Source organism: Triticum dicoccoides, chromosome 1B (assembly GCF_002162155.2).
Source record: "Triticum dicoccoides isolate Atlit2015 ecotype Zavitan chromosome 1B, WEW_v2.0, whole genome shotgun sequence".
NCBI classification, from domain to species: domain Eukaryota; kingdom Viridiplantae; phylum Streptophyta; class Magnoliopsida; order Poales; family Poaceae; genus Triticum; species Triticum dicoccoides.
The window spans coordinates 693,627,363-693,645,158 of NC_041381.1; the positions used below are offsets into that span (position 1 = coordinate 693,627,363).

Consider the following 17,796-nt stretch of genomic DNA (forward strand, 5'->3'; position numbering starts at 1 on the left):
AATTGGCAAATATACAAGTAAGTCCAGAAATGGACCACTGGAAAAGCCGAGAAATGTCTTGCAGATATGCAAGAGAATAAAGTTTACATGCTCACTAATAAGAAGTCTAATAACTTCGATATCCTGGGATATTCGGACATTGCTTCTGCGAGATGTGTGGATCTTAAAGTTTCCACGCTATGTTACATCCTCACTCTCGCACATGGAGCTATATCGTGGAAAAGCTCTATAATGACACTGATGGCATTAGAAATAATGCACTTACTTATGTGGCATGCCAAGAGGCTATTGGGCAGGTTGTATGTCAAGAAGTTTTATTCCCGAGTTAAGAGTGATAGACAACATCTCTAAGACACTTACTGCGATTATGAGCACGCAATTCTCTATGTGAGTAACAACAAGTCAATTGTTATTGCCAAAACCATTGACATAATGTCTCTGTTGTGAAACATAGAGTCCAGGATCAAACCTATGGTGTTTGATTTATAAAGTTTTGCGGTACCGCTTACTAAAGGCTTACCACCCATTTTATGATGATATCTTGCCGGCATGGGTTCATAAAGCCTTTTGATCCTGGAAATTAGGACCATCATATAAACCAACTCCCATAAAGTATTATGTTTCCATCTCGAGATAGAATGATGTACTATAGGTACTGAGGTTCACTGATATCTCATTATCTCATTGGTCATTGTAACACATTACTTTGGTATGTTATTTCTATTAAGAGTGGGCTTATGATGTTTGTTAACCTTACGATCAAGGGGGAGAATGTTGGAATTTATCTCAGGTTGTAATAGACCGAGATAAAAAGAAGGGGAGTCCAATCCCACGTTGGTGCTTTGATCGGGGGCACCCAAACCCATTGTTTTGGTTTCGGTCCCCGGTCCATCAGTTCCCATATAAAAGGAAGAGGTCACGTACCTGTTCAGATAAGAAAAGAAAAACACAAACGGGTTAAACTCCAGAGTGCTAACAACCGATCCTAAAAAAAGGGAGCTGATGTGCTGGAAGGCCGACTACCACCGCCGGCCACCGCAAGGTCAGTGCCGGTGGCCCCTACAGCGGCGTTCCTGATGCACGTCCACACCATCTACGTGCTGCTTTTCTTCCAGCCATATCTTCATCGCCGGAGACCCCAAGGTGCAGCCATGGGCTACACAAGGGGCTGCATCGAGCAGCCATGGGATTTCGCCAATCAATGTAAGTTTGTACGCTTCCGCATAATACTGATGTTCTAGTCCGAGATTAAGTCCTAAAGTTGACTAGCCTAAAGCCAATTAATCTAACAGTAGGCGCTGCGGGGAGGCACTGAGCTCCAGTGGGGCGGCGTGCGCGAGGGCAAAGAGGAAGGAGGAGGTGGTCGAGGGGCTCGGTGGTGGCCTGGATCTGATCTGGATCGAGAGCTCTGCGGGGAGGCCTTGAAGCAGCGGCGGCCATTGAGAAGGACTGGATTCTCGTTCCCCGCTGGACAGAGAGAAGAGGAGAGAAGATAGGAAAGGGAATCCGGAGTGTGGGGGAACGAAACGTGTTGGCGAGATAGACAGCGGTGCGTGTGGGATCTCCGGATCTGACAACACGTTTCGTTGTCTTTTCTTTTTTTAGCCACAGCTGGATAATTTGTTGCAACGGACACCCGAATGGGCTGGACACGGGAGCATTCACCGAATAAAGATTAGCTAGATTTGATAATATAAGTAACTATAGGTTGATTAAAGAAATAAGAATTGACTAGGAGGGACACGCTCTTTTATCCATCAAACCGCTTGGCTGTGGTGAATCAACCTGTGGTTGAGATGGTTAGATGGACAGTGTTATCCCCAATCCACCAGGGTTCAAATCCTGGTGCTCACATTATTTTTGGATTTATTTTAGGATTTCCGACGATGCGCTTTCAGTGGGAGGTACTCATAGGAGTAGGGTGTGCGTGTGTGCGTTCATGGGGGTGAGTGTATGCGCGTGTATATGAGCGCTTGTGTCTGTATTGATGCTAAAAAAACCGCTTGGCTGTGCATGCATTTTCTTTCTTGCCGAATCTACATGCACACGATTGCGGCTTTGGTTCTACATTTTTATTGAAGTTGGATTTGTATCTGTTTGTATTTTTTGACGTACTCATATTGACTAAATAGCTCGGGTCACACACGGACACGGCGGCAACATGTATGCCTGGACGTCCAATAAAGTACATACATAAATTATCTCCGGGTGCTGCTGATTTCGGTTTATATGAGTGTATAGTAAAATATCGGCATCAAAATATAGGTATTTACATGTCATGACCACAAAGTCTTTAACTGTTCTCAATAAGGTTGTTGTTCCGGATCAGGAAGAAGATGACATGCTTGATGTCCTTGAATATGGTCATGTTGAAGGTGGTATGGAGGAACAAGGCAACCAACTTATACATCCTTTTGACCAAAACATTGATGCTATGGAGAAACAAAAACAATTGCATCCATGTAAAATTACTTCTGAGGTATTACATATACGACATTTTTATTATTCGATGTGTGTGCAATGGTTAATATGCTGGTCTGGTATGCTTTGTCACTAGGTATCGACATACTTATCTAAAACTTCTAGTGAAGAGTCGGACGAAAAACATGGTGTATATAGCAATGCTCTTACTTTAATATCATTTTTCTGCTATCTAAATTGCTTCAAGGAAAAACACAATACTCTAGCATGCAAACAACACATATATTCCGATGCTCATATCCAGTGTCATTAGATTTATTTATAAGTAGCTACATATGCTCTATTTCTGATGTAGATTTTATACCAGTTTTTTAATCAACAACAGATTCATATAGTATCCAAAACTCTCATGCAGGAAAGTAATTTGGATGGCAATCTCGAGTCATGGAGATGGCAAAGAACAAAGAAGAAAAAGAGATAAAAGGGGTATGCATGAATGACTAACGAAGAAAAACAGGAAAAACTGAAAAGGTGATGTGAAGCCTATCCACTAAGCAAAAGAACTAAAGATTTGACCCGGTTGCAAAAGAATACACAAAAAAAATGCAAACATGAAGCCAACACAGATGATAAAAAAGTGTGCATGGAAAAGGCAGAAAGACACAAATATGCAACCAGAACAAAAGAACCAACAATTGAGGCGCAACACTCTAAGCAAAGATTGAACTGCGGTGGAGCAATCCTACATATATCACGACAGCATAAGAAGTTATACATCCATGCGACAAGGACTTCCCAGTGAGCACACACACACAACATGCTTCGACACTAGGCGAAGTATAAGAAATTTTTACTGTGTGATATCAATACGATGGTAAATTTACTGGTGAGGTATGTGTTGTCACAATATATTTATTATATATTGACGGTCTAATCTACAATGTCACATTGAAGTCATACAGTCATAAAAAAAACATCATGCGTGCTCTTACTTCGAAAATCCTTTGAATTCGTAACTGAACTCTTGAAGAATGTGCTTCAAAGTCAGAGAAAAAATGCACTCGGTAGAATTCATCCGTGTACCACCCTCTCTTCAACCATTGCCTATCCATCCCGTAGCAACGCACGGGCATAATTCCTAGTAAGGCTAAACAAGATTAAAAGAAAACAATCTCTCTAACTACCCTACACTTGAGGGACAAATCTGACCTCTAGTTGTACGTTTGCAACACGTTCTCTGACAAAGTGAAAATCTATTTCAATATGGTTTGTCTTGCCATGAAAAACTGAGTTAGCAGATAAATAAGTAGCACAAAGATTATCACATCAAAAACACGGGTTGCATTTGCGGAACCTTAAGTTCTTTCAGCATAGACTGGACACAGATAACCTCTGCTATTGCATTTGCTAGTGCTTTATATTCCGCTTCTGTACATGCCCTGGAAACGGTTGCAAGTTTCTTTGCACACTAATGATATTAGGTTTGGTCCATAGAATATGGTAAACCCACCAGTACACCTTCTATCATCCACGCAGCCAGCCCAATCCACATCAGAAAATGCACTTACAAGAGTAGATGATGATTTGCTGAATGTGAGACCAACTATCAGTGTATTCTTCACGTACCTCAAAATCCTTTTGGCTGTTGCCCAATTAGCTGTAGTGGGTGCATGAAGGAGGAGACCGAGCAGTTACCTAAACCACAGTCGAGCCACCTCCTGCTATGCGGTGCTTCTGCTCGGGCTGTTGGGGGTTCCCATAGATGACTTGAATTAGAAGAGCTGGGTGCAATTTCAAATCAAAAAATTAATTTGGCTTGCTCTCCAAGATCAGTGTTGGACTGCCGAGCGAGTGCAGAGGTGTGGGTTACCAGATGCACCCCTCTTTGTTCTTTATGACCAGGAGCCCAAGACCATGCATCACTTGCTTGTGGGTTGTTCATTCTCGCATTAAGTGTGGCATGAGTACCTATCATGGTGGGTAGTGACTCCATTGCCAAGCGCGAACAACAACTTCCTCAACTAGTGGGCGGCATCCTACGTCATGGTTCCTGTCGGGCAGTGTCGAAGCACAACCTCCATGATCATCCTCATGGAATGGTGGCTTTGGAAGGCCCGAAATGCTTGTGTCTTTGAGGCCGATCAACCATTGGTCTCTCGGCTTACCATGACCATTGGAGATGAAGCAAAGTCCTGGGCGGCCGCCGGAGCTCATGGGCTAGATGCATTGCTGCCTTAGACGTAGCCGAGATTCATCGTCCATCCGTGTTGGTCGCTTTTCGGCGCATGATCAAGCCATTGCATTGTGCAAGAGTGATTGATGCGCGAGATCAATGAAATGATTTTTTTTAAAGCTTATCAATGAAATGATACATAAGTCCTTGCGTATTCAAGAAAGTAGATACATTGCCAGCCGAAAGATAACCCGAATAGTATATGTACGTATGCCCTTGTACATATCAAAAAAAAACTGTCCTCGTACTTTCCCAAGAACTCCGGCCGCCGGTAGTGTTTTTCAAGGTGGGCATGCATGTGCAATTTTGCAATTCAACTCGGATCCACGTCGTGCGATTTGTGTTGTCTTTGTTTTAACAAACAATATTATATCCCACGAGTTCCAAATTTGAAAAGAAATGGTGTTTTTTCAAAGAATGAATGGAAATAATAACCAGTTATAAAACATTTCAAAATAATACCAGTTTAAAAAAGGAAAAAGAGAATCTTATCCACCTCAACGTGTGTCGAATGCAAATGGACTCGTTTGAACCTCCAGCTCTATCTGCATAGAGAGGACGTCGTACAGGGACTCTGCTTAATCCATGCGTACCCGAGCTGCATCTTTCTTTACTCGTAAAGGTAGCAGGAAATTGAAGGAAACCACAACCCAAACAGACCTCAATCTAGTTGGATAAAATTTTCAAATGGTTAAAAAATATTCAAACTTGTCTATCTCTAACGTGCCCTACCGGCCGGCCGGAGCAGTATAAATAGTTGGGCAAACACACGAATGCCATCAACCGATCCACGCATCCTCCCCTCACGCAAACAATGGCGCGCTCCAAGTACACCGTGGCCGTGCTCCTCGCCCTGCTGGCCATCGTCGCGACGCTGCAGCCGTCCGAGGCGAGGGTCCAGCCCGCCGCCGCCGCAAACCAAGAAGAAGCCACAGCCACCACCACGGCCGATGGAGGCTCCCCGCCTCTTCCCGGGCTGCCGCTGCCTCAGATCCCCGGCATGCCTAGCCTACCACCGATATTCCGCTCCCTTTTCCCGCCACTTCCTCAGATCCCCGGCTTGCCGCCGCTGTTCGGGCCGCTCCCTGGTGGTGCACCGGGCACCCCTCCATCTCATGCACCGCCGAGCCTCCCACACCTCCCGCTTCCCACCGGCTCGCCAAGCCCGCCGCCGCCAAAGGAGTGCCTGACACCATTGACGGCCATGATACCGTGCATGGACTACCTCACCAACATCACGGTCTTCTCGCCACCGGACGCGTGCTGCGACGGCCTCAAGTCGGTCGTCAGCACCGCGCCGATCTGCCTCTGCCACGGCCTGAACAACAACGGCGGCATGAGCAAGCTCTTCCCCAAGCCCATAGATCCGATCCGCATGATCATCCTCCCGCTCAGGTGTGGCGCCATGATACCCATCCAGACGATTTTCTCCTGCGGCAGTAAGTTAATTACTAACCTTGTTCTGTGTGCTTTCCTTCATATGTGCTGCTTTTTTTAGGAGATTAATTAACTTGCATTGGTGATGATTTGACAGCCCAACCCTTGCCACCGTTGACGCCTCCTGCCACGACTCCGGCGCCTCACGCTGCTTCCCCCGCGCCATCACCATAGGAGCAAAAGGATGCACAGATCGCCGATGCTTTTGTTAGATTATATAGCGTTTAAGTTGGTTTTGTTTAGGTAGGATCAGAGAAAGATATCAGCTAGCGTTTAGGGGTTTAGAACGTCTCTCATATGTAGCTCCTAGTGCTACTTAGTTATCATATAAGTATACAAAGTCATGTAAGATCTCCGTCACATGATGTAATCGTTGTCAATGGATAATGGGATCCCATGGATAATAAGTATTATGCTAGATCGGTGCATGCTTGGTGATTCATGTCGTTATTTCTGTATTGTTTACTTGTGCTATGGCCCAGAATTAACTCTGGGTAGATCTGATATATAAGCCTGCGTGCATGCCGGCTCCGTTGGAAGTTGTACATGAAAGCTTACATCTATGACCCAACTTTTGCTACCTCTGTTATCTTGGCAGCTCGTTTAAATCTGTTGCCGTTAGGTTCTCTAAGTGCTACTCCCTCCGTCCCAAAATTATAAGTGTCTCAACTTTAACTTTAGTACAACTTTGTACTAACACTTATTTTAAGACGATGATAATCATGCATGCCACCAGGAGTTTTTGGAGATCAGACGCACCATTCCTACCATGTGTCTCTCCTCTCAGCCAAATTCCCTATACCCCAGAATTGATCAGCTACGTAGCCAAGAATTGCTACACAACATAGCTGAACTCCTTTGCCAGACAGATTTGGCACGAAGTCCTCTCAGCTTGGGGCAAGGAGGATTGGGCACCTACGGCTACGGACGGTGTGCAGGAATGGTCCACATCGCTATCACCAACGACTCATTCCAGGAAGGACTTCAACTCCATGATCGTCCTCGTGATGTGGGAAATTTGGATGCAAAGGAACTCCGTTGTATTTGACAATGCGTCTTCATCTGTGGGTTTTGTTCTTAGGCGGATCCTTGAGGAAGGAAAGTGCAGATGGCTAAGCTTTTCAGAGTTGATGTGCTGGCTATTTTCTCGGCGTTGTTTAGGTGGGTCTCTGGCGAGTAGTCTCCTTATGTATCTTGGGTGGTTGGCGATCCTGCTAGAGTTGTAAACTTGTGGATATGCGTCTAGCCTCTTCTTCTATCAATAGATAATACGCATGCTTGTGTGTATTCTAGAAAAAAAAACATAGCTGAACTCCATTGGTTCTACGTGCTTGATCATGAGAGCAGAGGAACCCAAATCAGAGCAAGAGAGGGAAAGAGCAAAGGGAGCCAAAGCAGAGCATGACAGGGAAAGGGGAAAACTAGAGGGGTAAAGAGAGTAAGGCAGACAGCCAACCTTCCTAACCTAGCAACGGCCTTCTTAGTCAACACCAAGTGCCTCTTTGTCATCGGCATCAATCGATGTAGAGCCTGGGGGTTTACCATCATTTTCGAAAAGAAAACGAGGCACTAGAACGGGAAGAGGAACATCGTCGACTTACCCCAAAGGATGAAGTTTACTTAATTTTCTTTGAGTTGGAAAATGCGAATGAAGAGCACATCCAAATTGAGGATATGTATGTAATGATTTGTGCTACTACTGTGCTTCCTAGCAGTTGTTGCACAATCAGTGCCAGTTATGGACTCGCGGTACGGGGATTCAGGTGCTAGACTGCTAGGAACATGCATAAAAGAGCCCAATTCAAAACAATAACGACATGCTGAGTGTCATTGCATATAAGCAAGAGTTGAATAACTTAACTGGTGATTTGATGAAAAAGAAACTCGTTCTATTACAACATCCAAATAACTTCTTTTAATAACCGCTAACTTCTTTAAGATAACAAACAGGACCAACACTACTACTTTCATGCTTTTGAAGCTGCTAGCATTGGTAAGACGACTAAATTTCTTTAAAATGAACACTTCTCATTGGACAAATGCCGAGAAAACTGCCCACTGAAACAAGTCTCGCTAACAAAGGAAAAATACAGCTCCAAAGATTCAGCCACTAAAAAGTGGCATAAAAGTCCCTCCCATCACAACATCATCCCGAATTGCCGGGTTCCCGACTCATGACCTCGTGGTTGAAGAAAACTAGTGACCAATTCCAAGAATAAAAGCAAACATATGTCTCCAAGCCTCCCAATCCAAATGCATCCAAGTGGCAAACATCGTAGACTTTCCATGTACCGCAATCATTCATTCTTTTGATTCCTCGCCATTGCCACCATTGTAGCTCCGCCATCGTCCCCAACCCACAACGCAGATGACCATGCCGCCACCAGATGCCGCCCCGGTACATGCAAATCCTCCGGACATACACATCATGTTTTATGTGTTCAATCAAATGCTCGAGTAAACTTTTTATTCTTTAAATCCTTTGTAGGAAAATGATGGATTCGTCGTCACATGATTAATATGAAACCAAGGACCTTAAAGAATTCATATAGAGAGTTCATCGATTTGTCAGATTCAGACAACAAGGATGTTGAAATGATGATAATGATGAGCATCGAGGAAGAATTAGAGAAGCAAGAGAAGCATGTGTTGAACTTCAAGGGTAGGAGAGTTGTTCCTCGCATAGGATCACCAGTGCAAAGCTTCTCTATAAGGGTTACTTCAAACCGGACCCAACATACCATGAAGGGTTTTTTTGATGCCGCTTCCAAATGAGCAAAGATTTGCTCATGTGTGTAGTGGATGACATGGAGGAGGCTGATGACTATTTCAAGTTGAGGAAGGATTGTTGCGGGCAACTTTACTTCTCTCTATAGAAATGCACGGCTGCCCTCAGGATGCTTGCTTATGATAAGGCTACAGATGCCATTGATGTTAAAATCCGGATGAGAGAGACTACATGCTTGAATACCATGGTGCAATTTGCATGCAACTTGGTGAAGGTGTTTGGAGTGGATTATGTGAGAGAACCAACTGTAGAGGACACAAAAAGGTTGATAGCAACAACTGGAGCGGCAAGATGTTTTCCAAGCATGCTTGATTCAGTTGATTGCATGCATTTTCAATGTAATAACTACCCCCAAAGGTTTGTGCGGGCAGTACCAAGGTCACACCAAAGAGGCCACCATCATACTTGCAGTGGCATCGAAGAACTTGTGGATTTGGCATGCTTTTCTGGCATGCCTGGTTCTAACAATGACATCAATCTGCTACAACGATCTCCATTGTCAAGATACTTTATTATGGGGAGACTCCTCGTGCAACAACACTTTCAACAGGCATAACTACACCATGGGGTACTACCTTGCCGATGGTATCTATCCTTAATGGCGGCGTGTGTGAAGACCATATCTGAATCTCAATGGAAGGAAACAATTTTTTTTCTTTGCATAAATTCAAGAATGTGCTACTAAGGATGTGGAAAGGGAATTCAGAGTGCTCCAAGCCCGTTGGGGTACTATTCGTGGACCTGCAATGATGTGGGAACCGAAGACACTTTGGCAGCTCATGAAACTTTGTGTAATCTTGCACAACATGATTGTGGACGATGAGGACGAAGGGGCAGACCACACACATGATTTTGAGAAGCCCGGAGCTCAGGTCTGCTTCCCGGAACAAGTGGCAGAGCATGTTTTTAACTTTCTCGAGATCAACAGATGCACATGCAAGTTCTCAATAATCTTGTGGAGCATATGTGGATCCACGTTCGAAACCAATGGACTATGTATTTTATGTTTCAGTTATGTATTGTGAACAAATTGTATATTTGAACTATGTATTTTTATGTATAAATAATTTTTATTTGTGTGAGCTATTCATTTGTGGTGTGTAATGATCGACGTGCATGTGTTTGCATGGATTTGAGATTTCAAAAGTATTGGTTGTGGTTACAAATGAGGACAAAGTGAGGGCAGATTGGTGCTATTCTCAGACACGCTAATGATCGACATGCATGTATTTGCATGGTTTTGAGGTTTCAAAGGTGGAGGATGTGGTTAGAAAGGAGGACAAAGTGGAGGCGGACCGATGCTGTGCGGACGCGCCCAGACGTATAGGGGCCTAGATTTGCCCCGTCCGGTTGTAGATGCTCTTAAAAGATGGCGAATAGCATCATCCAAGTATTCATTGTCTTTCACCCCGTATAAGTCTACCTGCTCGTGATGATGGCAACACCACCAGCACATGCAACTGGCATGCTTACTGGATACAATCTAGTTTGCTGCCCTAGAAACATGTATTGTCGTGATTTTGGTGTTGCAGTGGTCAATGGATCCGCAGTCTCTACTGAACCTTGATATGTGGTTTCATTCTCCTCCAAGTAATAAGCTAGGTCATATAAAACATGCTTCTGACATGGTTTGAATGTGTAATATGTGCTGCTACATACAAGACATATTGTTGGACGAGATACTTATCTAGAAAAAACATGGGAGGAGATTGTTATCTATAATGTTTAGAATATCTTGGAAAGAGATTTAAAATATAAACAAGATGTAGGGCCATTGCCCTTCTAGGGGCCAGGAAGTAAATCACTGTGTCACTAGTCAATCCTTCGGGCACTACCCCTTTTTGTTGCTCTTTAGAACTCCTCGTTAGATTGTAAGATCGGTTGTGAATCTATTGCGGCATATGGCTTTCCAAATCATCATGTGTGCAGGCTCTAGATTGAGTTGTGCGAGTACAACACTCTAGAACTTTATATTTACTTACACTATACTCTTGAGACCTCTATCGAGAATTTGTTAGTCAATACACTTTCATTATTTAATTACCTAGATACCTGATACTAACATGGACAGAGATGCATATGTATTCACTATAATTCATTTAAGTGATAAGTTAATTTGCACAAGCTTGAGTTTTTTCGTATTTTTTTCCTTTGTCTTGCAGAGACTACATTTAAAGAATATTTTCTAAGAGATAATGTCTCAAAAGATAAAAAATATTTATACTATATAATGTACTACTTGAAATTACTGTAATGATAAATGTTGAAATTTGTATAACATCAACATAATTTTTAGCAACTACGGTATTTGATTAATTTTTCTAATTGTATTATATGTATGTCATTAAGTCACAAAATGGACTAGCTTTGTCGCCATCGGTCTGTGGCTGAAACTGTTATGGTACCAACTCTAATGCCTCTTTTATTCTAGAGACGAGAGAAAGCAACATTGGTGTCGTAATCAGGGATCACAGAGGGAGAGCGCGTGTTTGTCTTTGCATGCAAGCATATCAATACATGTTCGTCCGTGGAAGAAGCATAAGCCACAACAGCGCTGATGAGACTTAAAGAACTAATCGTTGTGTACAGGGCCCTGTGATTTATGAGCTAGGCTGTTATGCTATCGGACGAGAGCTCCAGACTAACGCAGCAAACCGGTCTGTGTGTTTTTTCCCTTCTGGCAGACAACCTTGTCATTCTTCTTGTCTTCACACATTAGTGTAACAAGGAAAAAAAAGCAAATGGCCTACCCCATGAACTTGCTGCCAAGGACAGGATAACCAGCGACACTTCCCCGATATCTAATATCTCTGTCAGTCTTAGGAATTTGATGATCTCGGAATGTAACCATGTCAGTGAGTAATATATTTGCTCGTTGACCTAAAAAAATGGACCAGATCTTGAAGACTGGAGAAATGAATATTTGCCAAAATTCCAAGAAATCTTGAGTTGTTTATGATAATTTTTTGCATTATAGCAAGTGTATTTTTATCTAGTCCTCTGAATCTCGCAATAGACACCACCTTCATCTTCTCATTGGTATTTGTTTATAAATTGACAAGTTCCTCCCACTTCTCTAAGGTGCCTATTTACATGTTGACAAGCCCCTTCCATGGGCCATCAATACCCACAAGGCCGGTTGTCTCCACATATATGAGCGACATCCAATGATCAATAGCAATAATACTAGAACTAGATTGTATTCATCAATCTAAAAAGTTTATACGCAAGGCATTTTTTTACCAAACTCCGGTGGGAAATGACATCCTGAACCATTTCATAATTCAAAATAGAACTACTATATAGTGGGTGATGATTGAAACAAAAGGAAGGAAAATACTAACAAAATATGGACTATGCTCTAAGAGAATTGTGGCAACCACTGGATGGATGGTCAGTTAATTTTTAACTATAAATTGCAATGACTCAATAATGTACTATACAATGTGGTAGTCATGACCATGTTCATGGCTGTTGGAGTCATCGGCGCGGTCTCGTTCATGTGGAAGGTTGTGCTCAATGATGGACAATTGAAGCAATTTCGGGACCATGCCATTGACTGGATTTGAAAATCCATTGGTCTCATATATATACTTTCGCTTCTGATTCATATTTCCTACAACAATATCCTCTCATCTCTAGTTTATAAGAGGCTCACACACATTTGGAGGTTCAAATTTGACCATCTAGTTATTTCTACTAATATAAAAAGCATCATTTTTGCTTGACTCAAAACATACTAACCGCTCAACCATCCATGTCTAATGGTCCAAATTGATTCCATGTTAAGCGCATCAAGACACACTTAATACCACTAGACTTGCTGCAAATCACCCACCATTGCCATTAGTTATAAAGGCTTGGACCGCCACGAACTCCTTCAGAATCGCATGCTGATGCACCCCTCACAAACATGTGTTGCTTGTGTTTTATTTAACCAAAAAAATGTGTCTTATATATCATATCGTAACATTATGCAATTGAAATCCCAATTGAGAAAGGTGTTGAACAGTATAATTATTATGGCCGCATAACTCACATAGTATTGGTCTAGTTGCGGGCCAAAGTTAAATCTCGGAACAATATGCGTGTTATAAAATGTGAAGGAGGTAACTGTGTTGCATTCGGTTATGTGTTACAAGTTACAACAAAGAGGCCCAATATATTTTTTTCTCAAAAAGGAAGGGCTCAAATAATGCAAGTGGTTTTCAACATTTTACTCAAAAGAATTTGATTAAACTAAACTACTTCAGAGTCCATTAGGGCCTCCCGCATCAAGCCAAAGAAAAGAAAGATTAATGTGGTAGGCAACACATCAGCATAGTTCAAGAAGACATCTTCTTGAAAAAAGTAGCCATACCATATCTAGCTTGAGAGACTTGTTTAGAAATATCATAACAATTGCCAAGCTCCATACCACATCATTCTATGCAGGTGCCAGGACAATGCATAAAAAGCCAAATTCCAAACAATAACAATATGATAAACTTAATTGCGTATAAGCAATAACTGACAAACTTATTTTAAGAATAAAGGAGCTTCCCCATCCTTAAGTTGTGGCCCTTAAATTCATACAACACAAGATAGGTCCCAAGGAATAAAACAAAAGAAACTAGAAGGGTTCCATACAGTGTCAAATGACCACATGAAGCATCATAGTTCTAAACCGAGAGCCTCGGCAGAAGAAGGTCAAATGATCACGGATAAAATCTACTGAGAGCCTCGGCAGAAGAAGGTCAAATGATCACCCGATGACTCCCCTAGCCACCATATAATCTTGTCACGAGGCATCATGTAAGGCTTGGCACTTCAACCGAAACTTTGTTGATGGGTTGATCATGCCGCGGTCGGTCATGCTGTTTCCTAGCCTTTCAGATATCCATGACCTTGTATCACAATTGACTGACTCCACATATAATGAAAAAAATAACACGGCCGGATGCAACATCCATATAACCGGTCACACGCCTTTATGATAACAAACATGGTGAACCTATTCGGTTTGCACAACGAGCTACGGTCCAAACAGAACACTAGTAGCCTCATGCTCCTGTGCTAGCGTTGATGACAGCAAATTTCTTTTAGAAGAACATTTTCCGTCGGCCAAATGCCGATAAACTGCACTTTTGAAATCAAGTGTCAGTGAACTAGACTTCTATTGCAACTTGTTTGGAAAACCACACCTTTTAGCTCTACATCTGAATTTGCATCCAGGTTCCACCTTGCAGCGACACAGCGGAGTAGCATGGAAGCATCCATGACCAGTTCAACAAAAAGTACCAACAAAAAATTTAAAGAAGTATAGGCTCAGTTCGTTAACGAAGATGTAGCCTTTTGAAACAAGGCTTCCATGACAAAATTATTACAGTTGACAATGAGTGGTATCTACTAAGTGACATGGCGATCTTGCACAGGGCTAATTAGCAGAGGCCTTGACCGGGACAGCTTTGCTCAACCCCAAGAAAATAAGGAAAACATAACTCTCCAACCCCCCAATCCAGATACATCCAAATCGCAAACAACGTAGGCACTCTCCATGTATATACCACGCAGTTACTGATCCTTTCTTTTACTGGCGACTGGCGAGTGGCATCTGCAATTAGGACGGGGAATTATAAATAAAATCACCCCACACCAATGTAGATAGAAAAAAAATAATGAAGGTGGGCAGATCAGTATGTGCTACAGTAGTTCTTTGGGATGATGATCATACCAGAGGGGGTGACCGAAGAGGCGGCGGGATTAGCCTCGTATACATCCGCCGTGCACGTGTACGTCCTAGGACTTGGGCGCCTCATGTCCATGTCGGCGAGCAGGTTGAAGAGCCATCAGACGGGCTGTCTCGGGGTCGGGCTGTGGCTCAGCTTCGACGTACACTGTCTCGCCGTCGGCGGACGATGAGTTGCGGGTGCGGGTTTGGGCGGCGGTGGCGGCGGATGAGGAGCAGGACAGAGATCGCAGCAGAGGAAACGAGGCGGTTCGGCCGCCGCGGGCGAGCAGCGGCGAGGCGACGGCCTTGCAGACCGCCTGCGTTTGGCCGCCGATGAGCCCCCTCGCCGCACGTCAGAGCTCGGCCATGATCAAGAGTTCGAGACTGTTGAGTAACGTGATTGTATTAGGAAACATAGGTTAGACTAGAAAATATTCCGGCATGCCTTGTAAGCCAAGTAGATCATGTACTCCTATATATATGCCCAGGAGGCTCAAGCAATACAATAAAACTATTTCACTAATCCCTCTCTCCCTTCTAACGCGGTTCATCGCCGTCCCCGTGCATCGACTTCCTGTGGCATGCGCCTCACCACCTCCTTTGGCGCGGGAACGCCACCGTCCGCGCCGGTCTTCATCACGCTGTCAGGGTTCTTTGCCTATTTCGAGCATCGCCGCCGCGCTCATAACCTAACCGCCGCCGCCGCCGCTACCCCTGTAGCCGCCGCTGCCGCCCGTCCACCCCGTTCGTCTTCATCCAGCACCAGCCCGTCGCCAGCGTCGCCGTCATCTACCCCAACCGCTTCATCTACTCCGACAACCGCGGGCGACATTGGCCCCGCGCCGATTGGCGCCGCAACCGTCGTCGAGTCCTTCTCTGCTGGCCTCTCCGACTTCTTCGACATGGCGTACAGCTTGTGCAGGTCCCAGTCTATGCATGCCCGGTGCTGGCAACACCGCCGCGTGCCTTCGTCCACGATGTGTCCCCGGGCCTGGCAAGCCTGGCGCGGCGCTTCGTCAACTTCGTCTTCGTCCGTCTACGCATGCCCGGTGCTGGCAACACCGGTGCATGCCTTCGTCCATGATGTGTCCCCGGGCTTGGCAAACCCGCCGCGACGCGTCGTCAACAACATCATCTTCCTGGAGCACCCCTACTTCGACACCACTGCGCCCATGCTAAATCGGCGCCCCCTTGCGCCCGCGGCTCCACGGCGACTTCCTCGACACCGGCCACCCTGACTCGACATCGACCACAGCATTCTTCGCACGGCTACCTCGACCACGGCTCCACCACCCACGCTCTCAGCTACCTCGACAAACGGCACAAAGGGCTATCACCTTGCTTGAGCAACCTCATCGGTTGCCACTCCAGCCACGACTCCGCGATGCGTCGACCGTTACGACTGTGGGGGGTGTCTGTCGGCTTGCCTTCGGATTCTTCTCCAGTCTCACTGTCTGCGTCGCTACCGTTGTGACTGCGAGGGGATGTTGAGTAACGTGGTTGTATTAGGAAACATAGGTTAGATTAGGAAATATTCCGGCTTGCCTTGTACTCCAAGTAAATCATGTACTCCTATATATATGCCCACGAGGCTCAAGCAATACAATAAAACTATTCCACTAATCCCTCTCTCCCTTGCGACGATCGCGTTCTACGGGCGCCCACGCTAATCGTATCCGGGGCTATGGGTAAACGTGTACCGTGCACGTGATAAGGCGTGTCGCTGCTTTCTCCTGCGTATTTGGACGTAAGGCATCTATTAAAAGTTGGTTGCTGACCGTCAGCCTCCGGCTCCAACACGGCTGATTCTATATTTGCTTCTATCCCAGCCTATTATATGTCCAATATCTTTTTTTCAAAAAAAGAGAGTGTATGTAGGCATATAACACCATGAAAATGCTCGTCCGGCCCACACAATTTAGTACGCATAGTGAATGCATTTGTATGTAGGCATTATGATAAAATAAACGCCCCATTTCAAAAAAAAAGGATAAATGAGCATCATGTCAGAAATTCAGGTGTATTCAACTGATACTCTAAACTTTAAACTATCCATTGTCCAATAGGTAATGCAACCATGTTCCATAATAATTTATTCCTTCTAATAAACCAAGTCAAAGTACTATATATATACAACCTCACTCGTATATACAGATATAGTGCGCACACAGAATCAATAATTCTATGTTATATCTTGCATATATATGCAGCATAATAATAACTTCTTAGGACAAAACTAAAATGACATACTCCCTCCGATCCATACTAAATCAGCGACAATTAATATGGATCGAAGAGAGTAGTATATTTTACAAGGGAGGGATGGCACCAATATAAATTATAGAACAGGCCATCCACATCTGTCCTACAGCATGAAGGTGCTCATCGGATTCGCGAAGTAGCGCCGCCTTGCCGACTTGGAGCGTTCTTCAGACCGACCTTGCTTCAAAAGACCCTGCAGCATGGTGGGAGCACCAGGCACATCTTCATCAAACACCCCAACATGAACATACAGGTGTTTGTCAATTGTCAGCTTCCCCAGCAAGGTCCTGCATGTCTGCACATGGACAGGGTGAACTAGTTACTAACATTTGATTATTGAATGTATTGTACAAACATGATATGATGTGTAGCCAGCATACATACCTGAGGATTCAGTACATCCATCCGACGGATTACGTCCTCCTGATACACGTAACCGCAGAGCAGAGCAACTTTTAATTCAACGATATTGACAATTATAGGTAGAATCGTAACTCCATATGGAAATGCAAACATCTTTCAGTAACTGATAATATTCAGAATAACTGTGATGGATTTAGAAAACCTTAAATATGAGTGGTTCAAGTGATATCATGATATGAAGTTTAGAGTTGCAAAACCCATAAATAAGATCTTCCTACACGGTTACCTATTTTGAAAGTCAATACAAGCGTACTTTCTTCATAACATTAATACGACTGACCCAACAACTCACAAATCCAATTGCATGTATAGAGCTTCCCATAACAAAATAAGCAGGTCTAAATAATAAAAATTAACACACTCACCTCCGAAATTCCTGGATATTGCATGACATATCCAATAATACGACGGCTTAAACCTTCATAGACAGTGCTATTCATGCTGCCATCACCGTTTATCCACGGTAATATTGGATGATAAATACGACTTCTGCAAATATGACAGCAAGTAGATGGCCTTTCA

At 43.9% G+C, this 17,796-nt stretch overlaps 1 protein-coding gene and 1 long non-coding RNA gene across 2 annotated transcripts; one reads left to right on the forward strand and one right to left on the reverse strand.

The window, feature by feature from the left end:
- Window positions 1–5,468: 5,468 nt before the first annotated feature.
- Window positions 5,469–6,533, forward strand: LOC119350980 (vegetative cell wall protein gp1-like). Its single transcript, XM_037618562.1, has 2 exons — window positions 5,469–6,093; window positions 6,189–6,533. Exons 1-2 carry the CDS (start codon window positions 5,469–5,471, stop codon window positions 6,263–6,265), a joined length of 702 nt encoding a protein of 233 aa, XP_037474459.1. The 3' UTR covers window positions 6,266–6,533.
- Window positions 6,534–17,056: 10,523 nt separating this feature from the next.
- LOC119349766 lies at window positions 17,057–17,778 on the reverse strand. The gene is made up of 3 exons (XR_005169533.1): window positions 17,640–17,778; window positions 17,236–17,274; window positions 17,057–17,146 (listed from the first exon to the last, which is right to left on the reverse strand). It is a non-coding gene; the product is annotated as an uncharacterized LOC119349766 (long non-coding RNA).
- Between the last annotated feature and the right edge of the window lie 18 nt (window positions 17,779–17,796).